Source organism: Procambarus clarkii, chromosome 47, assembly GCF_040958095.1.
Source record: "Procambarus clarkii isolate CNS0578487 chromosome 47, FALCON_Pclarkii_2.0, whole genome shotgun sequence".
Lineage (NCBI taxonomy): Eukaryota > Metazoa > Arthropoda > Malacostraca > Decapoda > Cambaridae > Procambarus > Procambarus clarkii.
The window spans coordinates 32,106,971-32,133,175 of record NC_091196.1 but is presented as its reverse complement, the minus strand read 5'-3'; the positions used below and the strand labels follow the sequence as shown (position 1 = coordinate 32,133,175).

Here is a 26,205-nt window from a genome sequence, read left to right as displayed (position 1 = left end):
TCACTTGCATCCGACCTTTGTGTTAGATCCTTATTGCCCCTAGCTTCACCATTATCATGACCCTTAAGTTCTTCAAACAATAAGGTTGGAATTTCACCGACAGAGCGTCATCTATCAACACCGCGTCGGACAGGTGTTTGGGAGCCAGAGGCGCGTGCGCCACCCATGGTTGCTCATTCAGTACTTACCCAGCCAGCAGCACTAGAGCATCCTGGGAATTTTTTCCAAGATGGCTGCCTCTGACTGGAGGTCCTAAGAGTTCATTTCGTACACAACCAACCTTGTACACATTTAGAATTGGTACCGAAAAATCAAAAAGAGTTTTCTCGGTTGGCGCAGAATCCCGCCGACCGAGAATACTCGGTTGGCGCAGTATCCCGCCGACCGAGAATACTCGGTTGGCGCAGTTAAGTGGTTAAACATAATACAGGGTACAAAACACAGTCAAATGTGCACATAGTAGGAAAGCAGCATGTAAAGGATTTGGAAATAATGATGTCTGACGACCTAACGTTTAGGGAGCATAACCCAGCAAATATTGCGTCAGCCAGAAAGATAATCGGATGGACTACGAGAACTTTCAAATCCAGGGATCCCATCACAATGGTTGTACTCTTCAAGTCACTTGTGTTGTCCCATCTTGAGTACTGCTCAGTACTCCCTTCCTCCCTTCAGAGCAGGAGAGATTGCTGAAATAGAGGGAATACAGAGAACATATATGGCATACATAGATGCAATAAAGCACCTAAATTATTGGGATCGTCTCAAAGCTCTCCAAATGTACTCATTAGAAAGAAAACAGAGATATCAAATAATATACACGTGGAAGACACTGGAGGGCCAAGTACCAAATCTACACAGTAAAATAACAACATACTGGAGTGAACGATATGGAAGAAAATGCAGAATAGAACCAGTGAGGAGCAGGGGTGCCATAGGCACAATCAGAGAACAATGTATAAACATCAGAGGTCCATGGTTGTTCAACTCCCTCCCAGCGAGCTTAAGAAATATTGCCGGAACAACCATGGACATCTTCAAGAGAAAACTAGATCATTTTCTCCAAGGAGTGCTGGACCAACTGGGCTGTGGTGGATATGTGGGCCTGTGGACCGCTGCAAGCAACAGCCTGGTAGACCAAACTCTTACCAGTCAAGCTTGGCCTTGGGCAGGGCTTAGGGAGTAGAAGAACTCCCAGAACCCCATCAACCAGGTGCCCGGAGCAGGGCGGGCATAGGGTGGGGGTGGGGGGTTATCTTGAGATGATTTCGGGGCTTTTTTAGTGTCCCCGCGGCCCGGTCCTTGACCAGGCCTCCACCCCCAGGAAGCAGCCTGTGACAGCTGACTAACACCCAGGTACCTATTTTACTGCTAGGTAACAGGGGCATAGGGTGAAAGAAACTCTGCCCATTGTTTCTCGCCGGCGCCTGGGATCGAACCCAGGACCACAGGATCACAAGTCCAGCGTGCTGTCCGCTCGGCCGACCGACTGGGGAGGTCAGGGACTGGGGTAGGAAGAAAATACAGTGTGAAGCCTGCTAAGAAAGCTATAGAAAGTCTTAACAAAACAACAGAAGACTTTGCATACCCAGATTTTTACCTTAGGGTCTAAGAGATGGTTCGAGGTTATCTTGAATTGATTTTGGGGCTTAGCATCCCTGCGGCCTGGTCCTTGACCAGGCCTCCTTTTTGTTACACACCCCCAGGAAGTAGCCCATAGCAGCTGTCTAACTCCCAGGTACCTATTTACTGCTAGGTTAACAAGGGACATCAGGGTGAAAGAAACTCTGCCCATTTGTTTCCGCCTCCATTGAGGATCGAACCCGGAACCTCAGGACTACGAATCCGAAGCACTGTCCACTCAGCTGTCAGGCCCCCCCTCAGATGGTACATCAGATGGTATATCTGATGGTACTTCAGATTTTTTGTCATGATCCTTGCAAAAATGTTATATTGTACCATTAATCATTTCTGTTTCAGGAATCTGGTAATAACGTGGGTTTAACACCCATAAAGAGGTTTGTGTAAATAGAGTTTTGTGGTAGAGTAACACCTCGGCTTGCGAATGCCCCTATTTATGAACTTTTTGGGTTACAAGCCCAATTTCTTTGTAAAATTTTAATCGGGTTACGAGGTTTCCCTCTAGTAATGTTGTTTAGTGATACGAGTATAGGCGGCCTAGCGCGTTGTTCCTGGTAGCACGGTCAACCACGCTTCAGTTTACCAGTGCCTCCCACTTAGTGATGATCGCGTCTGAATTCTTTGTAAAGATTTTCATTGTTTTTTTGGGTTTTGAACATAACAGTAATTATTATATATCACACCATGGGTCCCAAGAAAGTCAGTGGTAAGGTTCAACATAAGAAAATAGTTGTGAGTAATGGCAGTAGAGGATGTCCCTTTCTCATTAAGAAAATGTGTTAAGTATGGGAAGAACTGCAAAGTTTTGTTGAAAACACTCGCCCAGATACAACTGTAGCAGGCCATTGCATTGACCTTTTAAATGACAATGTGATGTCTCACTACAGACAAGTGTTAAATTGTAGGGAAAAACTAATGTCTTTAGACAGATTCTTAGTAAGACAAGCAAGCAAGCAGTGAGCCACAACCTAGTGATATGCCTGCAAAATGTAGGAGAGAGTACCCCAGAGAAGTCATTACTGCCTGATGTTATAATGGAAGGGGACTCTCCCTTCCAATAAGTAACACCTCTCCTCCTCACCATCTGCAATACGCCAACAAGAGTCATCAATAGAGGTAAGCTATAACTTGTACATACTATAGTACTAAATATTTGTGTGAATTAGGTGTGAAATGTATTTTGAAGTTAATATTTTTAGGAGTGTGGAATGGATTAATTCAACTTACATTATTTCTTAAGGGAAAATTCATTTTGGGTTACAAACCATCTCTGGGAATGGATTATATTTGTAAATGGAGGGGCCACTGTAATTAATTGTACTAGCTAGGTCAATTAATCTTTAAAAGCAATTCCTGCAATTGGATAAATTTGTGATATATTGCAATAAACTATTTTATCTCAGCGATAGTTAATGCACTGAATAATTCCATTTAATTAATAACTAATTATTTTTTAAGGTTAGGCTAACCAGAAACTAATTTAATCACCACTGTTTGCTCCATTTAATATTATTTAGTCTTTATTACAAGATCTTAATTTAGATACTGGTGACAGGTTGGTGAGAGCAGCACACCTCCTATTTTGACCTTCCTCACTCCCCATCTTAAACCACTCAAAGAGGGAAATCTTAAGTGCTAATAACTATCTACTACCAACTAGCACTAAGCTGTTTTGTTATTTGTATTTTTTTTTAATTTATAGAAGTTAGTACATAACCTCCTCCTCCTCCTCCTAGTTTTCCTAGTATTTGTGAAGAAGTGTTTTAATAACTAAATTTGCAGAGTCAATGGAATCCCAGATTGTATAAGTTATACAAAGTTGTGGTATAAGGGTACAAGGTGCACAGCTGGGCATTCCTTGATTGCTGTTTTGAGTCACCTCAGTGCTCCAAATGATTTTCTCAATACCTGTAATAATAATGATAATTAAAATAATATTAATCAATCATTCATTATTATTATTCTCTTTTCCACTTTCATTGGCAGCCCAGTGAAATAGGATTATTATTATAGTGCAAGAAGATCATAGAAATTATTTAAAGTCATTAGCCCATTTATCATCATATACAGTATGTGTGTGTATGTGTATATGTATGTATATGTATATGTATATGTATGTATATATATTGTGACGATAATCTCCTTCAAGAGATTGAGCCTGCTCTTCCCTCCAAAATTACGTCTTCACAATTATATAAAAAGACTATGGAAGAAATGTCCAACAACGACAACAACACCAGCACCAGCAAGGCTTGCCAGGGTGAGCAGAAACGTATGCAACCAGCCACCTGTTCGAACTCCAACCACCAAACTACCCGTTGATCGCTACGACTCCGCTGATTGGTCGCCGGTCTGGCTGCACCTGCACTCGCCCCCCAATACTACCCGATGTCTGGGGTCGCCCCAACATCAGTCTTCAGAATGTTCCGTGCTTTCGTAGCCAGCACACCTCCCAGCTAGACTCTAGAGTGTACTGAGAGAGGTGGTGGCTTTAAGCCAATATTCCAGCACCTCCCACTTACTGTTGTATTGCACTTCTTGTTATTTTGCCTTAACGTAACTTTTCATTGTGTCATTTAAGTATTCTTATTATTTTGATTGATTTTATTATAAGAATTTGTTTGTGCATTATTTTCATGTTTTAATTTATTTAACGTAATTAAAATTTCATTGTTAAAGTTTACTTGTGTTTTGTGTGTCTTCTCCTTACCTTACCACAGACGAAGTTCCAGTTTTTCTATTTTTTTTTATAACTATGTGACGAGGCCATACCCCTAGCCTTAAACAGCCGAACACCAACGCGTTACCGTCACAAGTTATATGGGGGCCTGTCCTAGGAGCCTCACTCAGGTACTGGTGCCAAGTGGTAATTTATGGTAAGCGTATTTAACTCTGTTAACGTAGCTTTACTATTTTTCATTCAATTTCATTTTTTATAAGGTGCGGTGTATTGTGCATTACGAGAGTAACATATAGTGAAGGTGAGACAACTTTGGATTACGTGGTGACTGTAGGCCTCAGTCATACTCTTAATTGGTCATCTCTCCCTCCATGTTATTACTCGTATTTACCATCTATGTCCCTTGAATATTTCTCATTCTGACAGATCATCATATTGGTACCCTGGTACTGTGGTCTGCCCCGGGTCAAGAGTACCCAATCTTCTGCAATCTGACTGTAGGAGGACAAAGAGGGCCATAGTTCCTCTAGCTCGAACTTTAGTTGCTGAATTGGGACCTCAGCAGCAGTTCTCGTCACCAGTTGACACCTCGCACCCCTACACGTCAGTCAGAGATGATGATACATACAACGGTAGGGAATTAGCTTATTTTTTCAGAGCACAAAAGTTCGCTAATTCTGTAAGTATCATATTAAATTCAGTAGGAAAAACTTGCTTTATGTCCTATAGAGACTTGGCAAGGTATGCCTACATCCTTGGACTACCAATTTTACTTTTGAAGCATTTAACTGTTTCATTTGTTTTCGAAACTCTGTTTCATTTGTTAGTAGGATTTTCTTGCCCTTATTCTCTTACATGAGTACCGGGTACAAGATTTCCTGCGCCCTTGATTTAATTTAATCATTTAATATCTTTCACTTAACGTTAATTGTTAAAGATCACACAGGATAGGTACCAGTTGCCACGTTGTCCTGTTTCTGACATTTCATTATTGAACATTCGTGTACCTTTATTTGCTAATTTCACCATGTTTCGTCTCCAAACTTTCCGTGCAAATCCAGCAGGTGAAATAGGGACTTTAAGTCGTGCCAAGAGGACTGAACTACAAACTCTTGCACATGAGTATCAACTAGAAGTTCCCTACCAAGCCAACAAAAATGACCTACACAACCTGTTGCTGGATTACTATTTAGAGCAAGGTAAGATAGACTCTGAAACTCATGAAACTTACTATATTGCAGATAAAACTGATTTGGCAACGCTGAAACTCAAACTAGAGCTGGCCAAGATTGAACGTGAGCAGCAAAGGGAAGCCCGCGAACAGCAAAGGGAAGCAGCTGACATACGAAGGGAAGAGATCGCCCTCAAGGAACGTGAGTTTGCAATGCTCCGTGAACGTGAACGCTTACAGCTTGAAACCAAACAACGCGAGTTGGAAATACAACGCGAACATGACAAGCAACAAGCGACTCTGGCTCTTGAGTGTCGTCAACGGGAATACACGTTGGAAACTTCACACCTCGCTCAACGCCAGCAAGCTACTGCCAATCTTCCCGTCAGTTTTAATATATCACATGCAAGTAAGTTAATGCCATCCTTTGTAGAAGCAGAAGTTGATGTGTTCTTTACCACCTTTGAAACCCTTGCTAATCAACTCAGTTGGCCTGTCGACCAATGGGCAACACTTCTCAGAGTCCATCTTACAGGTAGAGCTGCAGTCACACTCAGTACTTTGGCGTCTGAGAATGACTACTACACTTTGAAACAAGCAGTGTTGGACGCCTACCTCCTCTCTACTGAAAGTTATAGAAGGAAATTCCGTGACCACCTGAAGGCAAGTACCACTACCTTCCTCGAGTTTGCTAACACGAAACGGAGGTATTTCATGAAATGGCTAGAAGCAGCACATGTCTCTACTTTTACAGAACTCGTCAACCTGATGCTTGTTGAAGAATTCTTGAGACGTGTGCCGCCTCCTGTCCGCCTCTACTTAGCAGATAAAGAAGAAACCGACTACCTGAAGTGTGCTAAGTCGGCTGACACTTACAGCCTCATCCACCGGCTGACACCTGAACCATCCTCCAGTAAGAAGTCGTGGTACAGTTACGAGAAGGTGAGCCCCGATCAAGCTGGTTCACAACTGTACTGCAAGTATTGTAGACTCTATGGACATACCATAGACAAGTGTGGTAAGTCTCAATACAAGGGAACCACTGACCAACAACGACCCAAACCAACTCCTCCTAAGTCCGGTAAGCCTGTGATGAATGTTGGTGTTGATGTTAATGATCTTTCTCTTTTCAGTAACCACCTGTATACTGGAACTGTCTCTGCCAACGGTTCAAATCCGGAGGGACGTTTCAAATTGAAGATCTTGAGGGACACAGCGGCTCTACAATCGATCATCTTGAAGTCGGCTGTGCCCAACATAGTCTACACCGGGGAAACGGTCTTCATCACTGACCTCACTGCTACTACTCCATACCCTCTCGCCAGAGTCCACCTGGATTGTCCCTACGTGAACGGGGAAGTCCAAGTCGCCGTCAGGGAAAAGCCCTTTCCCATGCCTGGAGTGCAACTTCTCCTAGGCAACGACTTGGCAGAAGACCTGCAACCAACCAACCTGATCGTCATGGACAAACCCCAGGTGTGTAACTCTGTGCCAAGTAACCCTATTCTTGAGTATGTTCCAGCAGAGGTTCAAGAGAGTGATGATGTTTCTCCTCCGGTTCTCGTGACCACCCGTGCACAAGCCGCACGTCCACAGCCAGCTGACTCTACTGCTACCGCTGTCCCTCAAGACCCTCAGAAACTACCCCCGCATCTGACCAAGTTGGAGTTCCGTAAGTTGCAGAGGGAAGATCTTACTTTAACACCATTGTTTTTCCAGGCTGAGACTCAACCCGACAGTATTCCTGGGTTCTTCCTAGAGAACGACTTGCTCTACCGCAGATATAGACCCAGTAAACTGAAGGAGGAGGACGATTGGGCCAACACCGAACAACTTGTGATTCCCACCAGCCTGCGGCCCACTATTCTACACCTGGCCCATGGAGCATTCTCCCACTACGGCTTCAACAAGACTTACCATGGGATTCGTCAAGACTACTACTGGCCAGGTATGGTAAATAACGTCAAACAGTACGTAAAACAGTGTCATACATGTCAGATGGCAGGCAAACCGAACGTCTCCATTCCCAGAGCACCACTGATTCCCATACAGGTGCCTGCGGAACCTTTCCACAGACTCATAATAGACTGTGTTGGTCCTTTACCTCGGACCAGTTCAGGTAACGCCTACATCCTAACCATCCTGTGTCCTACCACCAGATTTCCCATAGCAGTTCCAGTGAAGAACATCACGGCTGCTACGGTTATCAAACATCTACTGAAGATCTTCACTCAATACGGATTTCCCAGGGAGATCCAAAGTGACTGTGGCACCAACTTCACCAGTGATCTCTTCAAAAGGACACTGGAGGAGTTCAACATCAAACAGGTATTGTCCAGCCCCTATCATCCTGCTTCACAGGGTTCTCTTGAACGTAGTCATCAGACCATCAAAGCACTCTTGAAAAAGTTTTGTAGTGAAACCTCAAAGGATTGGGATAAGCAGATTGACCTAATAATGTGTATTTTCAGAAGTCTCCCCAATGAGTCCCTAGGAGTATCTCCTTATGAGATGCTCTACGGCCGTAAGTGCCGTACTCCCCTTAAGGCTTTCAAAGACTCTCTCAGAGATGCCACCTTCAGTGAGCATCAGAATGTGCCCCAGTTTCTTCAAAACCTTCAGCACATTCTAGAGAGAGTCCACCGCTTTGCCCATGATAATCTATTGAAAGCCCAGGTGAGAATGAAGACTCATTACGACCAGACCAGCAAAGTAAGAAAATTCAAGCCGGGAGACTTCGTCCTTGCTTATTTCCCTATCCCAGGTTCACCTTTACAAAACAGATTTTCAGGACCCTACTGCGTCAAAGAGTGCAGGAATAATAATAATTATGTGATAGAGACTCCAGATAGGCGGCGGAAGACCCAGCTGTGCCACGTCAACCTCCTGAAGCAATATAATGGTACTCCTCCCACTGTCTTGATTAATTGTTCTACCTTCACAGAACCCTACATCCACAGTGAGACCATCCCGGCTTCTTCTCCCGAAAGCACTGACAAGGAGTCGGCGCTTTCTAATTCCAAAATCCTTAATGATCTTCCCAAATGCTTTCAGGATAATAATCGTGCTCCTATGCCCTCTTCTAATTCCACTCTCACCTCGTCAGATAAGCCCTTCATCCTCCATGTCGACGCCAATGGTACCGACGTGGGTGGTGTCGTGATGCAGCAACGAGGCGAGAAGAATACACCTGTCAGCGACTACTGCTACAAGGATCTACGGAACAATTGGCAAGGAGCTACTCTTCCTCATCCTGAAGCTTCAGCACTTCACTCCACACCTGAAAAGTGCTCGGTCCACCATCAATACGGACCACACCACCCTACACCTCCTGCAGCACGCCCACTTCTCATCTCAACGTCTTCTACTATGGGCTTGCTACCTGCAGAAATTCAACCTGGAGACACGCTATACCAAGAGTCTGACAACATCTTAGCCCATGATCTCTCCAGAGTTTATGAAGTAGAAGCAACTCCATCCATTACTCCACCACATAACGACGTACTTCTTCCAGAACCGCAGGCTTCGGGGGAGAGTTGTGACGATAATCTCCTTCAAGAGATTGAGCCTGCTCTTCCCTCCAAAATTACGTCTTCACAATTATATAAAAAGACTATGGAAGAAATGTCCAACAACGACAACAACACCAGCACCAGCAAGGCTTGCCAGGGTGAGCAGAAACGTATGCAACCAGCCACCTGTTCGAACTCCAACCACCAAACTACCCGTTGATCGCTACGACTCCGCTGATTGGTCGCCGGTCTGGCTGCACCTGCACTCGCCCCCCAATACTACCCGATGTCTGGGGTCGCCCCAACATCAGTCTTCAGAATGTTCCGTGCTTTCGTAGCCAGCACACCTCCCAGCTAGACTCTAGAGTGTACTGAGAGAGGTGGTGGCTTTAAGCCAATATTCCAGCACCTCCCACTTACTGTTGTATTGCACTTCTTGTTATTTTGCCTTAACGTAACTTTTCATTTTGTCATTTAAGAATTCTTATTATTTTGATTCATTGATTTTATTATAAGAATTTGTTTGTGCATTATTTTCATGTTTGATTTATTTAACGTCATTAAAATTTCATTGTTAAAGTTTACTTGTGTTTTGTGTGTCTTCTCCTTACCTTACCACAGACGAAGTTCCAGTTTTTCTATTTTTTTTTTTATAACTATGTGACGAGGCCATACCCCTAGCCTTAAACAGCCGAACACCAACGCGTTACCGTCACAATATATATATATATATATATATATATATATATATATATATATATATATATATATATATATATATATATATATATATATATATAAATATATATATATATAAAATACAGTATGATATACTATACTATACTATACTATATTATAAAGCATCATGGATACAAAGGCACCACCACACTCCAACAGTCATTTGCAGCAGTACTCAATCTCTTCAGATGATCAGGTATAGAGTACTCAGAATAAATTGTCATGTGCAGAACAAATACATTCATTCTCTCCTCGCAAACCACTTCCACCCACCCTTGTCCCTTACCATATCTAGTTCATTGTTCGCATGCAATCTTTGCTGCCTTATTCACTTGCTCACCATATTCATACCGATAAGCTAATGATATAGTACACCTTCAAAAATATACATACCTCAGAATAGGTAAAAGCAATATCAAGATGATGGCCATACTGAGGCGTATAAGGATGCCATATCGGTTTCTCAACAATGCGTCCTGACACCCCCATACCATTCAGTATTGTGACGTTCACAATGACTGGCATAGCACCATAGTAAAGTGGTTGTGTACAGTATGGCCACATATACTGACACTCAGTAAGATCTATATAGCTGGGACTCAACGATGCCTGTGGTTTGTACTTAGAAAGGACTTGATATGCTTTCACTAGATCCAGTTTGCCATGTCCCTGCTCAAACATGTTAACACCCGGTAGCCTACGAGCAGAGGCCATCAATGCTTGCTTCATACTGGCAGGGTTAATAATGCCTCCTCGATGAAGAACACCACTGAAAGTTAATAAATTGATTGATTGAAAATATCACACAAATTGTTATAATCAAAGATACTTTAAGAATGCAAATCATAACTAGTCTCATCTATTTGTATGACAGAATATTTTATGCATAAACCAACATTCTTTTAATGGCTGATCATATTCAGATCATGTGTACAAAACATGTGTACAAACATGTGTACAAAACATTACCAAATAAATCGGTCCCACCTTGCCAGAAGGGTGACAGCTCCAGCTACCACAGGCGACGCTACTGAAGTGCCAGACAACTGCCGACACTTCCCTTCCATGCTTGAGCCCTGCACTAAAGAGCCATATGTAACAATGTCTGGTTTGACACGACCATACCTGTTGTAAAAATTAAAAACAATGATTTAATTTTGCAGCAATTGCATACCGAACCTTATTTATTAAAAAATATTTGTTTTAAAAAGATTTATATACTGCATTTTATACTTATCTTCTGATTCCATGTATGACTGGCCATCCTGTGAGGTGGGAATATTGGATGAGATTGTAGCTGGTTTTTATCTACACTGTATGGTCCTTCATACAGAATAGGATATCAGCACATTACTGTGTATACCTAAGCATGTTAAACAAGAAATGACATTGAGAGGAGTCTTGTAGAAACTGGTAAAAGTACTGTAATTATAATGCAGTAGAACCTCGGTTTTCGAATGCCCATTTTCAATTTTTTTGGTTCTTGAGCTAAATTTCTTCAAAAAATTAGACTCGGTACTCGAGGTTTGCCTCGGTGCTCGAGTTTGTTGAAACAGGTATGGGCCGACTGGGAGCATGGCGCACTTCAGTTTACCAATGTCTCCCGCCTAATGATGACCTCACTTGAATTTTTTGTGAAGAATTTAATTGTATTTATACTTTTTTGGTTTGTGAACATGAAAAGTTCTTCTTATACAGGGGTACCTCGGTTTAAGAGTTTAATCCGTTCCTGGCGACAGCTCGTATTCCGAAAACTCGTATTCCGAAGCTAATTTCCCCATAAGAAATAATGGGAAATAAATTAATCCGTTCCTGACTACCCCAAAAACCCCACATCAAACTAAATTTTTATACCTAATTCATCTAAATAAACCTACAAAACTATGTCCAAGTTATTACTTACCCTTGCTGAGGACTGCTGTTGGTGTATGGAAGATGGGAGGAGGAGAGGTGTTACTGTTTGGAAGGGGAGTCTCCTTCCATTATAACATCAGGCAGTGAGGACTTCACTGGTATGCACACTCTGGCACATTTTGCCTGCATACCACTAGGACTTGCTTGTTTTACTAAGAATCTGTCTAAAGACACTTGTTTTTCCCTACATTTTAACACTTGTCTGAAGTAAGACATCACATTGTCATTTAAAAGGTCAATGCAACGGCCTGCTACAGCTTTATCTGGGTAAGTTTTTTCAACAAAACTTTGCAGTTCTTCCCATACTTCACACATTTTCTTAATCAAGAAGGGACATCCTCTACTGCCTCTACTCACAGCCATTTTCTTAGGTTAAACCTTACCAATGGCTTTCTTGAGACCCATGGCGAGATATATAATGACAACTTTTATGCTCAAATGGCCAAAAAAACGACAAAAAACTGTAAATCCTTGTGAAGAATTCAGGTGGGATAGTCACTGGGCGCGAGACACTGGTAAACTGAGGCGCGATCGCCATGCCACCATGCGCTAGTCGGCCTGTACACGTATCAACAAACTCGTGTTCCGAGGTAACCCTCGCCTTCTGAGGCACAATTTCAGAGCAAATCCTGCTCGTATTCCGAAAAGCTCGTATTCAGGGACACTCGTATTTCGAGGTACCACTGTATATCATGCCATGGGTTACAAGAAAGTCAGTGGTACAGTTCAACCTAAGAAAATAGTTGTGAGGATGACAATAGAGGAAAAACAAGAGATCATTCATAGTGAAACAATGTGATGTCTCACTACAGACAAGTGTTTAAAATGTGGGGAAAAACAAGTGTCTATAGACAGATTCTTAGTAAGACAAGCAAGCAGTGAGCCATAACCAGGTTCTAGTGGTATGCCTGCAAAACCTAAGAGAGAGAGTACACCAGAGAAGTCATCACTGCCTGATGTTATAATGAAAGGGGACTCCCCTTCCAAACACCTCTCCTCCTCCCCCACCCCTCCTTACCGTATTCCATTCATTAACAAGAGTCCTCCATAAAGGTAAGGTACCTATGAGTAGTTTTCTGTATAAAATGTATTTTTTAGTTAATATTTTTGGCAGTGTAGAACGGATTAATTCAATTTACATTACAGGGGTACCTCAGTTTACGAATTTAATTCGTTCCTGGAAACGGTTCGTAACCCGAAAATTCATAAACTGAAGCGAATTTCCCCATAAGAAATAATGGGAAATGAATTAATCCATTCCTGACTTTCCAAGAAATTCACTTCAAAGTAAATTTTATACCTAATTCACTCCAAGTCTTCACTACAAAAGTATGTACAAGTTATTACTTACCTTTACTGATGACTCCTGTTGGCACATGGAAGACAGGGAGGAGGAGAGGTGTTAATGCTTTGAAGGGAAGTCCCTTTCCATTATAACATCAGGCAGTGATGACTTCTCTGGGGTACACATTCTGGCACGTTTTGCCTGCATACCACTAGGACCTGCTTCTGGCTTGAGGTTATCTTGAGATCTTGAGATGATTTCGGGGCTTAGTGTTCCCGCGGCCTGGTCCTCGACCAGGCCTCTACCTCCAGGAAGCTGCCCGTGACAGCTGAATAACTCCCAGGTACCTATTTACTGCTAGGTAACAGGAGCATCAGGGTGAAAGAAACTCTGCCCATTGTTTCTCGCCGGCACCCGGGATCGAACCCGGGACCACAGGATCACTCATACAGTGTTCTGTCCGCTCAGCCACCAGCTCACTGCATGATTTTCTCATTGTTTTTCTTGAAGATTGTTTTCCCTTCTTTGTAACACTTGTCTGTAGTGAGACATCACATAGTCATTAATAAGATCAATGCAACGGCCTGCTAAAGCTTTATCTGGGTGATTCTTTTCAGCAAAACTTTGCAGTTCTTCCCATACTGCACACATTTTCTTAATTAATGAGGAAGGGACATCCTCTACTGCCTCCTCCTCCTCCCCTGAAGATTTGTTATACTGCCTAGCTAGTTCTACAACACGTGTACCATTTTCATGTTTACGAATGATCGCTTGTTTTTCCTCTATGGTCATTCTCACATGTGTTTTCTTGCCTTGAACCTTACCACTGGCTTTCTTGGGACCCATGGCGAAATATATAATAACAACTTTTATGTTCAGCCGAACTTGAGTGGATAGATCTCCCCAAACAGAAACGAGCAAACGAGTATGACGTCAAACGTCACTGCGCCGCCATCTGCGCAGCTCCCCCTTCCCAGGGAGGGGGAAGGAAGAGCCCCAGACCCCCACGCCAGCCATCCACCTCTCAGTTCTGAGGCTGGACATCAAAAAACTAGGGTTGAATGTAATGAAATGCCATTTTTCTGGGTGAGTCCCAGAGGTATCCTGGAGCCATCCATGGCTGATATGGATACCCTAACTATTTTGCATCAGTCGATGTGGGTGGAGTTCTAGGCCTACCAGGGACCATGAACCAGAACCTGGCCCCAATCACACAGGCATGAAGAGCAATGGCCTATAGAAATGCACATGTGATTTGGAGCATTCTATATCTGCCATCAACTGGGACAGGCACCCAGAAAGGTAAGCGCCACAAAACAAACCTCTATTCTGGTTAACAACAAAAATTGTCAAATGAGTGGACAGAACTCCCCAAAAGAAAAACTAGCAAACAAGCATGACATCACACGAGCTGTGCCGCATGTATGCGCAGCTCCCCCTCTGTGCCGCATGTCTGGCACCCTCCCTCCCTCTGTTTTGATACTCATCCTCCAAACTGAGGTGTGAGTAGCCGGTGCAAGGGAAGGGCTGCGCAGACAAGCGGCGCGGCGGTGGTAAATGACATTTGCTTGTTTGCTTGTTTCCTTTGTTTTCTTATGAGAAGTTCTGTTTCTCTGTTAAGTCTTGGCTTTTTTTGCAATTTCTTACCATGTAGAGGTCTGTTTTGAGATGCCTACTTTTCTGGGTGCCTAACCCCAGTTGATAGCTGATGGAATACCCCCAAATACAAGCAGGTTTTCCTAAAGCCTTTGCTCCCTGCACCTCAATGTGGGGGTCCATATTCTGGCTAGTGGTCCCCCAGTAGGCAGAACTCCATTGACTGAAGCCCCAGACTAATATAGAGTATATCAGTCTGATAGCTCCAGGGAGCCACTGGGGCTCACCGAGAAAATGGCATTTCATTACATTCAACACTAAGTTTTATACCTATAAATTGTTGTATGAACCTCAAAATACATATGTTCATCACAAATCAAGTTTGAATAGTAATTAAGTATTGATAGGCTTGCTTCATAAGGGAACATACAATACCACTTACCCCTGAGGGAGCTCCCAAGTTGTCATACCCCTCGATGAAAAGCGTGCTATTTGATCTTCAAAATTTATGCCACCAACCCCAATCACATCCATCTGATCCGCTGGATTGTTAAGGGTTCTGGAATAAATCAAACAACCTGTGAACTCAGACAATTCCCATTAAGAAGTATGGGCCACCGACCAAAATTTCAAAGCATGACTGACATGGCATGACTGATTAGCAGTCAAATATGCACCCAAAACAGTGCACAATAGACAAATAATACAAAAGCAGTGAATGAGGACAAAACTCTCCCTGATGAATCATTGTAGAGATCTGAACTGAGAGATATTCATAGTCAAGTAATGAAATATTTAAAGCATCTTGAATCTATAGAATTTTACAGAAATGTTATACAACAGATATTTTGGCTTACTTTGAGATACCGAACATTTGCTTTTGAAGTTTAACAATGATAAATTGTTTATACAAATATTGTAAAGACTGGTATAAGGTATATAAAATTTGCAAATAATATAAGAGAAAATTACATAACACAACAGAAGATATGGAATATTTCCCTGCAACTCTAGCTGTTGGGGCTGTGCTAAGCAATAATGGTCGACTCACAAAACAAGGACCTAGAAAATGATAAGCGAAGTGATCTGTCAACACATACCAAGTACAATGTTTGCAAATCATGTTAACTTTGACCAGGTCCTCTGACCTTGAAAACAGGCTCCAGGACCTATAAATGCTGCCAGCAGTTGGTGATGAAATCAAATATCACCCCCCCCTTGCATTTGTACCAAACTTCATAAATTATACCGATGTTTAAACACAATTAAAAACATTAGAGTCATTTAACAAGTTTGGAAAATGCTTTCCTCTGTATGTAATGTAAATGACTTCATCTTTTTGTTCCAAGTCTCTTCCTTAACCACCGTGCTGCGCGAGTTTATTGTGAAATTCCCCCGGTGCGCATGAAATAAAGTGTTCCCAAAAAATTCTTTTTTCTTCGTAAAATAATAAATTCCCTTCCCTGAACATGTCTATGTAAAAATAAATACCAAATTCCACTTACTTTGGCTGTGGGGACGTGGACAAGGTGCGCTGTGACGTCATAAGAGCCTGGTCGTCCATGCGTGAATCGCCCAGACACTGTCGCGCAGGCCTTTCAAGCACCGGGTGTTGCCACAATTATATTTTCAATTATTTGTTTTATGTATTTCCAATGCGGTTTTATTTGTTTTTTATCATATATGATGAATATTTGTATCCTTTACAATATGTATACAGTAGAACGTTCATAATGTTTCATGGAACTGTGATACATGTGTCAGTAATGTGTCTACAATAAATTTTTATTGTCCCAATATTACCTGTTAAAAATTAACTAAAATTACAATATGTACAGTTTCACACACTATTTACACAGTAACATACTGTATTACACACTCAGTACTTCGGAAGTGAGTAATAATCAATGAAGTAGTCCATGGCACACAGCACGACTTCGCTCTCAGTGCACCAGGTACAGATAAATTTTCGCTTCCTGTTTCTTCATTCTGTGTGCTTGCAAATAACGCACTCACGTACACCCTTGGCTTTAGTACTTGTAGGTTGTATGTAGCCAAGCTTGTAAAGCATAAGGTAGTATTGAAAAGATTATAGGAAAAGATCAATTTGTAAGGTAGTCTTGAAAAGATCGCTTTGTATGGTCCCACACAGGAAGAGATTAAGCCTGCCTCAAAGAGTGTCCGTCATTCAGAAAGAGATTCAGCTAGCCTCAAAGAGTGTCCGTCAGTTAGGAAGAGATTCAGGTATTCTTGAAAATATCTATGGAAAACACCACCATGGAAGCCGCTAACACTGTTCATCTATGCTATTTGTATCAGATGCATCATCACTGAATGCAGAAAATGATTCATCTACAGTATGTATCATCTAAAGAAATTGTAGATAGCATAGGATTGCAAGGGTGACGCTCAGAGCTAAAACTGGATACGCTTGCTGTATCGTCCTCATAGGTGCTGTATCACTTGCATCCAACCTTTGTGCTAGGTCCTTATTGCGCCTAGCTTCACCAATATTATGACCCTTATGTTCTTCAAACAATAAGGTTTGAATTTCACCGACAGAGTGTTATCTTTCAACACCTCGTCGGACAGGTGTTTGGGAGCCAGAGGCACGTGCGCCACCCATGGTTGCTCATTCAATACTAACCCAGCCAGCAGCCCTAGGGCATTCTGGGAATTTTTTCCAATATGGCTGCCTCTGACTGGAGGTCCTAAGAGTCCATTTCGTACACAACCAACCTCGTACACATTTAGAATTGGTACCGAAAAATCAAAGAGAGTTTTCTCGGTTGGTGTAGTTTCCTGCCGACCGATAATACTCGGTTGGCGCAGTTAAGTGGTTAAACAACTGCACTGCCCACCTGTTTCATATAACAACTCAGTAGTGCATACAAAAAAAAAAGAGAAAAGCATTGAATGTTGACCAAACCACACACCAGAACGTGAAGAAACAATTATGTTTCGGTCCATCAGCTACTTGGAACAAGTTCCTGGTACAGGAGCGGGCAAGTAGCATGGGCTATGGTGAGCCTGTAGTAGACTTACCTGGCACAGGAGCGGGGCTGTAACTGTCAGTGATGTGATGAGAGGAAGGAGGCAATGGCAATAAATAGGCAAGAGAGAGAGAGAGAGAGAGGTGAGGAGAAGGAAATCTCAGAGGAAGAAAAAGCAAGGCAACAGAAACGGAAGGTAAGGTGTAATAAAGGGGGTAATAATAGGAATAAGGAAGGGGATCATAAGAGAAAACATGAGAAAGAAAAAGATAAAAGGAAGGGTAGGCTTATGTTGGGTCACGTTTGTTAGAAAGTTTAGAACATTTGAGTATATACTGTGAAAGGGAAGAGTCAACAGCAACAAAGCCAGGACTCAGGTTCATGTTGGGTAGGTTGTGTATTGGAGCCGATTCGACAAGACAGCGTCTGTGTAGAGGTAGAAAAGATTATTTTGGAGGAAGACCAATCAATAGGATGATAGAATCCCTAACATGACAGAAGAGAGCATTATTTGTGTCTGCAAACTTAACACTTCTTTTGTGTTCCTTAAGTCTGTCATTAAGTGTACGGCCAGTTTCATCAAAGACAAGACAAACAGGAAATAGAGTAGACACCAATAACCTTCTGACGTAGGAGGAGCAGTGTGAACTAGATTGCTATGAAGAGTGTTAGTTTGTTGAAAGGCGAGCTTTATGTCAAGAGGACGAAAGGTATTAGTAAAGGTTTTTAGTTCAGATATGAAGGGAAGGCAGAGCACAGTAGGTTTAGCTTGAGAATAGGCACAATTGATAAAATGTAAAGGGTAAACAAGGCGAGAGAATGATTTGTAAATAAAGGAAATTTCAGAGTCCAGAAACTGAGGGTCGCTGATATGTAGAGAGCGGAGGAAAAGAGAGACGAGGACACTTTTCTTAACAGAAGGAGGATGGTAGGTAAAGAAGTGAATGTACATGCCACTATGCATGGGTTTGCGATAGACAAGAGAAAGAGAACCCGGACACAGAGCTGTGAACATGAACGTCAAGGAAAGGAAGGAGGGAATTAGATTCCCATTCAACTTTTAAATGGATGGAAGAAGCCAGATTGTTATGAGAGGAGAGGAAAAGCTGGAAAATACTAAGGTCATAAGGCCATAAAGCAAAAATGTCATCAACACAGCGAAGCCAGAGAGAGGGATGAGTATCAATAGAAGGAAGAAAAGTAGTCCATGTAGAAATTGGCAAGAACAGGGAAGAGAGTGTTATGATCCCTTCTAATGAGTTCGAGGAAAACATCAGTAGGAAGCGAGAGAGGAAGAAGACCCTCAGTCGCCTTCTGTTTAAGGAAAGAGAGAACGTCATCAGAGGGGAATATTAGTAAACAGAGATTAAGCATCTTGCAGGAGGGCTGCAGGTGCTGTCTTTCTGTGACAAAGATTGGCTGGAGAAAAAGGGTCAAGATAAGGCATCAGAGTTTTTGCTAGCCAGTAGGCAAGAGGATAGACGACAGAACCCCTTGAAGAAATGATAGGCGAAGAGGAACACCAGGACCCACCGACCAGGTCAAGTACCCAGAAAGGTAAGCATCCCAAAACAAACCCCTATTCTGATTAAGAAATTGCTACTGAGAGCAGAACTAGTGGACAGACCTCCCCAAACAAAAACGAGCAAACGATGTCATCGTCGCATGACATCGCCGCCTTCTGCGCAGTTCCCCCCTCCCCGGGAGGGGGAAGGGGGAGCCCCAGACCCCTCGTGCCGGCTACCCACGACTCCAGTTCTGAGGCTGGATATCAAAAAACCAGCGTTGAATGTAATTAAACGCCATTTTCTGGGTGAGCCTCAGGGGCTCCCTGGAGCTTATCGGGCTAATGTATGTTATTGTAGATCGGGACATTAGCTATAAAGTTCAGACCTACCAGGGACTAGCGCCAGAACCTGGCCCCTTCAGAGAGGTTTCAGGGAGCAATGGCCCTGGAAAACCCCATTATGGTTGGGGGTTTTCCTTATCTGCTATCGATCGGGGTTAGGCACCCAGAAAGGTAGGCATAACAAAACAAACCCCACATGGTAAGAAACTACAACAAAAACCGAACAGAGGGGTAGAAACTCCCCACAATCCAAAGGAAACAATCAAACAATCAATTTACTGCCTCGTGGTCGTCTGCGCAGCCCTGCCCTCCCCTCCCCTTGAAGAGGAGGGGGACCCCCGTACCTCACTGCGACGGCTGCCTTCATTTCGAAAACTAGGCTTCAACCAACGCGAAAAAACCCCACCGACCGGATAGGAGGGAGGGTAGTCAGAGAGCCTCCGAGGCTCACCCAGAAAAACGCGTTTCATTACATTCAACCCTGGTTTTCTGTGGGAAGCCCCTACAGCTCCCTGGAGCTACATACCCAAAGAGAAGTAAAATAGGGACTTACCCGGGAGGTGGCGGCCACAAACTCCTCAATGCGAAGTCGAGACAACTGGCTGCAACCTGCGACCCAAAGCAACACAAGAACGCCGAGGAGCAGGGACGTTCACCAAATAACGGGCAGCCAGGACCCTGTTAGACTTCCAAAATCCACGCGCCCGAATATGAGCCCAAGACATGTTACCAAACACTGCAGCCAAAGCTGCAAACTTCCGAACATCATGGGCACGTGGATAGACCGCAGGCTGGCTAGACTTAATAACCCTGCGGACAACCTGGGAGACCCGAGCCCTGGAACTGGGAACAAGGGAAACCGGATCAACCCAAAGCACATCCCCAGCCACCCCAGCTGAAGCGCGCAGGTAACAGCGAAGTGCTGCAACTGGACACAAAACATGATGCACCCCCGGCCGAACCAACCATCAATGACCCATGGACCCCTCCGGAAAACAGCTGCCTCGTTCTTCGCCAGAAAAGATGGAGAAGGCTGCAAACGGACAAACCTACCCCCAGGACCAAAAGAGCAGAAACCCCCTACGTCGGAGGAGAGCATGAAGCTCTCCTACCCGGCCCCCAGAGGCCAATGTCAACGAAAACAAAGCCTTGGAAAAACAATCCGGAAGCGAAGGGCCACCACAAACCTAGGAGAGGAAAGATAGGAGAGCATCCTGTCCAAGGACCAGGACGGCTCAGGAGGCGCATGAGCAGGACGTAGATGAAACATAGCACGAGAAAGCTTATGGAACGGGGCAGATGTGACGTCCAACCCGAAAGCTAGTTTGAGCAGCTCCGCCAGCGCCACACAATACGAGGCGACAGTATTAGGCATCAAATGACGGTCCTGAAAAAGCCAAGAAAGAAAGGGCAAGACAACCTGATCCAAAAGAAAAGACAACCTACGAAGAGCCAGAAAATGGCGAAAAGAACGCCAGGAAACTTCATACTGTCACCGAGACGAAGCTCTCACGTGGGACACCATCAACAAAGCCACCTGATCACTATAGAATTTGTGATACACCCACGTCAAAAAGACCAGACGCGAAGAGCAGAGGAGAAGGTCGAACCAGCCCCGTCCCGGACTGGGCCGACCTGCTGAAAGAGGCGGAGCCACGGGAAACGTCTCGGGTTCGGGTACCGAGCCAATAGCACCGGAAACCAAGGCTGGGCCGGCCACCAAGGGGCCACAAGGACTACTCTCCCTTTGAATGTTTCCAACCCAACCAGAACCTGAAGCAACAGCTGGACCGGGAAGAAGAGGTACAGGTAACCCCACCTTGACCAGTCCTGCCAAAAGGCATCCACCGCGAATGCCTCGCAGACGGGAAAGGGCGTCACCATAGATTGGGAGATGCCAAGACCACGCCGATGCGAAAAGGTCCACATCTGGGAGACCGTACGTCTGGCAGATCCAACGAAACGAGTCGTCGTCGACTGTCCAGTCCGTGGACAGGGGATGGAAACAAGACAGACCGTCCGCCAGAACGTTGGACACTCCCCGGACATGAACCGCATGGAGAGCCAAACCCCGAGAATCTAGCAGACGAATCACTCGAAGGGACCAACCCCAAAGAGCCAAGGACCGAAGAGAACCCCCGTGGTTCAGGCAATGAACCACTGGAGAACAGTCCGAATGGAGGCGAATGGTCGATCCCCGAGCAACCTGAACCCTCCAAAGCGTGAACCAGACTGCAGCGAACTCCCGAACAGATGGGACTTCCTCCAGTTCACTAGGAACCCGAACCTGGCGAGCTGGGAAAGAACCATATCCCTGGCGAGCAGACAAGCTGACCGACTGGGAGCCCACACCAGCCAGTCGTCGAGGTAGGCCAAAATCCAAATCCCTAGAAGACGCAGACATGTCATCACAACCCGGGTCAGAAGTGTGAAAACGCGAGGTGCCAGATTCAAGCCAAAAGGTAGGCATTGAAAACGGTAAGCGTGATGCCCCACCACAAAACCTAACCAGTCCCTGAACCCCGGATGAATAGGAACGTGCCATTAGGTGTCCTTGAGGTCCAGGGACACCATCCAGGCACCCGGCTCCAACAGAAACCGGACCTGAGACAGAGTAGTCATCCAAAAGGAGGGGCAAGGAATCCAGGGGTTCAGACAGGACAAGTCCAGAATGAACCTCATATTCGCACAGTCCCGTTTTGGCACTGGAAACAGATGGGAAACCCACCTAGGGACATAGTCGTTTCGACCACGCCCAAGCGCACCCACTCCAAGACGACTTGACGAAGCGCAGGAGAAGAAACCTGCCCTGTTAGCCCCGAACCCCCCAAAAGAGGACGAGTCGCCCAACGCCACCGCAGGCCGGATGACACGACCAAAAAGGCCCACAAATCGTGGGACCAAGCATAGGCAAACAGAGCGAGCCAACCCCTCCCCCCCATCGCGTGCAGAAACTGAGACACTGCAGTCTCTGCAAACAGCAACGGACAAAACGGAGACGAAAACCTAAGAGCCAGGGCCCAAGCGGATTCCAAAGAGAGGGTGAGCACAGCCTGACGGCACATGAGGCAAGAAGCAAAAAACAGAGACACCGCTTCCTTCAGGATTGGCGCAAAGAGCTTCAACAGTGCAGCCGACGCCCTAGCTGCTGAAGTCAGCGCCCCAAACGAAGGCCCTTTACTCAACGCTCCCACATCCTCCTCAAGCCAAGCAGAAGACAGCTCAAGAAGGGAAAAGAAACGTTAGACCGAAGCCAATTGCCCACAGGCGCGCAACTCCTCTGCAACCAACGAAGCTGAAAGCTGAGGAACCTGCACGTGAAGCTGGAAAAGGCCAACATCCCGAGAAAGCTCGGGAGCGAACAAGCACGCATTAAGGTGCTCAAACTCGCCCCCCAGGTAAACCTGCATAAAAGTAGAAGTTTCCCGCCAATAAAGCATGCGGGTCCGACAGAACCCATGCCACACCCTCAACGAAAAGAAAGGGCAGTCTGCCAGCCAGGAAGACTCCGGAACCTCCAAACGCACCCAAAAATGGGAAGAACCAAACTCAAACGAGGACGGATCCATCGCAGAGGCATAACCCGGGTCTCGCAAGAGGTATGCAGCAAGAGGTTCCCGAGCCACCTTTGCGGAGATACGGGAAGTAGAAAACCTCTGGAAAGACGGATGTGAGGTACCCAAAGGCACCCGGAACCGAATCCGGGGAGGAGCCGAACCCATATCATACTCATACAGGAAAGGGGGGTAAGAAAATCCCTTCCCCTGCAACAATAAGCCCCGCGAGGAAGGCAAAAGCACCCAAGCGGGGTCAAAGGGGGCCCAAGGCCCCCAGGTTGATTCCTCCCCAGCCCCAGGATCCCCCACGTCAGGACCCGGGGCAGAGCCGTCCTCCAAACCCTCTAGCCCTGAAAAAAAGGCAGACAAGAAGGGGGTCTGCTGGTGGGACCCAGAAGCCGTGGCAGGAGGAACCGGCTCAAATGCCTCCGTCCCCGACCCGGATGGGGCAGCCCCTGAGGCAGCCCGAGTCTCATTACCAACTAAACCCTGTGCCGAGGCCGAAACCATCAGGCGTTTTGGAGCCGGACACAGGGGGGGAGGTGCAGGAAGAACCACAGGGGAAGGACCAGAGGACGCGGCAGGAGCCAAAGCGACTAACGCCCCCAGGTCAGGGTCCCTAAAACTAAAACAGGGCAGCCTCGGGGCATCCGGGTGGGAAACCAACCTAGCTCGTTGCAATAACCTAAACCTAACATGCAATGCTGATGCTGCCTGCACCCTAACAGGAACATCCTCAGAGTAAAACTAGGGCACAAGCAGAGAACATGACTCGCAAGATTCTGGGTCAAAGGTGTCATTGACCCAACAGGCAGCATGATGGAGGCAAAACAGGTGACTGTCACCCTGGGACAAGGGCACACTGCAACCTTCAAACCCGCACAAGGCAGGCTGGAAATCGGGAGACGCATCCATGGGTCCACCGAGGCCCGACAGGGGTTTCCAGGGCCCGTAGAGTAACAACTACGGGAAGCCCGGGCAAGGTGTTGCTAACAAGTTAAGAAACCCAAACAAAACAAGGGGTAGATGATAACACTGAAAACCCCTAGGACGTATACAAGCACAGGGGCCTAGCAGAGGGCCACCAAAACAATATCAGGGGGAACTATAGACCCATGAGGCAGAACCTCCACCAGGCAAACAAAGCAAAAGAAAAACCCCGCAAAAGTACACCGTCCCCAGAGGCAACAGGAATCGGTCTCTCAATACCTTTATGCCCTAACCAGCACAACACCACTCTCTACCCAAGGCCAAACAAGGGCCCCAAGCCCCAGCTGGCCCCAACGGCAAGGCAAATGCCGAGCAGCAAGAACCCCTACGGGAGCAGTTCCCGAACGCCCCAGGGAAGATAACCCTGACACGAAGGGCAGTACTCACGGGGAGCCTAGGGAAGGAAGCCCCTAAGCGCATGCAGCCCTGGCACTGATGAGGTACTACTGGCCACCGCACACCACACAAAAACAGCAGAGAACGCCACACGAGGCAAACACCGCCCAGGAATTTGAGGCCAGAGAAGTGTGTAACCCGGTTGACACTAGCTTACGAACTGAAGGCAGCTGGCGCGGTGAGGTCCGGGGCGTCCCCCTTACCCTCCCGGGGAGGGGAGGGCTGTGTGGACGACCGGCACAACAGTAAATTGATTGTTTGATTATTGTTTCCTTGGAATTGTAGTGAGTTTCTACCTCTCTGTTCGGTTTTTGTTGTAGTTTCTTACCATGTGGGGTTTGTTTTGTTATGCCTACCTTTCTGAGTGCCTAACCCCAGTCGATGGCAGATAAGGAAAAACCCCAACCATAATGGGGTTTTCCAGGGCCATTGCTCCCTGAAACCTCTCTGAAGGGGCCAGGTTCTGGCGCTGGTCCCTGGTAGGTCTTAACTCCATAGCTAATGTCCCGGTCTAACATAACATACATTAGCTCGATAAGCTCCAGGGAGCCATAGGGGCTTCCCACAGAAAAATCCTCCATTTCCACAGAAACAAAATAAGGAGCATTGTCTGAGACCACCATGTCTGGTAATCCAAAAATTACAAAATGTTTTCCTTAGTAATTCACAAGTTACAGATGATGATGTGGAATTACACACATGAACATCCAGAAATTTTGTGTATGAATCCACCATCACTAGGTAATATTTGTTATCCATAGGTCCCGCATAATCTATATGAAGTCTAGACCAGGGTTTTCCAGTGTATGGCCAAGAAAGTACTGGGGCCTATGGTTTCTGATAATTCTTAAAGCAAATATGACAATTTTTTGTTACCTCAGCAATATCCTGATCTATTTTTGGCCACCAAACCCAGCTTCTAGCTTGTTTTCATAGCATTTATGCCATTATGGCCTACATGCATCTGTTCCAAAATCTTACATCTTAGTTCCCCAGGCACCACCACTCTATTCCTATACAAGAGTACATCCTGATGAATACTAAGATCAGCCTTTACTGACAATAATAAATTATCATTCCAACCATATTTGACATATTTCATCAACAGATTTAATTTGGGATCTCTACCAGTGGCCTTCCTAATAGTCTGGAATGAAATATCCTCAAAAGACATAGATTCCACCAGGTTAACATACACCACTGGAATACTGGAATTTAATTCTTCTGTCACAGGCAATCTACTAATGCATCAGCTACATTATCCTTGCCTGGCTTAAACTCTAAATCATACTCAAACTGCGAGAGTAGTAATGCCCATCTTTGAATTCTAGCATTGGCATTAACTGGAATCTGCTTACCTCTGCCAAACAATCCTAGCAGAGGTTTATGGTCTGTTCTAGCAAGAAATAATTCTGTTCCGTAGGAGATAATTTCTTGCCTGCAAAATACTACTTTATCCTGACCAGCTACTTCCTGCAATAACACACAACCCACTCTTACTGGGGAAGCATCTACCTCCAGTTTTAACGGGAGTCTACCAGTAAAATTAGTGAGCACTGGAGAATTGATAAATTCCTGCTTAATATTCCTGAAGGCATTTTCCTCTCTTGTTGCCCACTTAAATCTAGCCCCTTTTTTCAACAATTCATACAAGGGTGCTAATTTTGTTGAAAAGTTCTTCACGAACTTACAAAAATATGTAACCATCCCAACAAAAGACTGTACTTCCCCAACTGATGTTGGGGCTGGGGCATCTACTATTGCCTCTACATTTTTGTGAGAAGGAGTAAAGCCCTTACCTGAAATATGGTACCCCAGGTATTCAAAGGCCTTGGTCTTCAACGTTGTTTCTCCCTTATTAATCTTCACATTGTGCTTTTGCA

General features: G+C 45.0%; 1 protein-coding gene across 3 annotated transcripts in view; it reads right to left on the bottom strand.

Moving 5' to 3' along the window:
• Positions 1-26,205, bottom strand: part of S1P (membrane-bound transcription factor site-1 protease) — a 181,533-nt gene that overhangs the window by 53,486 nt on the left and 101,842 nt on the right. For all 3 annotated transcript variants that reach the window (XR_006773386.2, XM_045749653.2, XM_069302196.1), the window contains exons 8-10: positions 14,980-15,096; positions 10,730-10,867; positions 10,136-10,511 (exon numbers count right to left, since the gene is read on the bottom strand). Coding sequence is in view for 2 of the 3 variants with exons in the window: in XM_045749653.2 (XP_045605609.1) it covers positions 10,136-10,511; positions 10,730-10,867; positions 14,980-15,096 (631 nt within the window). In the remaining variant the exon portion in view is untranslated. The remainder of the gene's footprint in view (positions 1-10,135; positions 10,512-10,729; positions 10,868-14,979; positions 15,097-26,205) is intronic.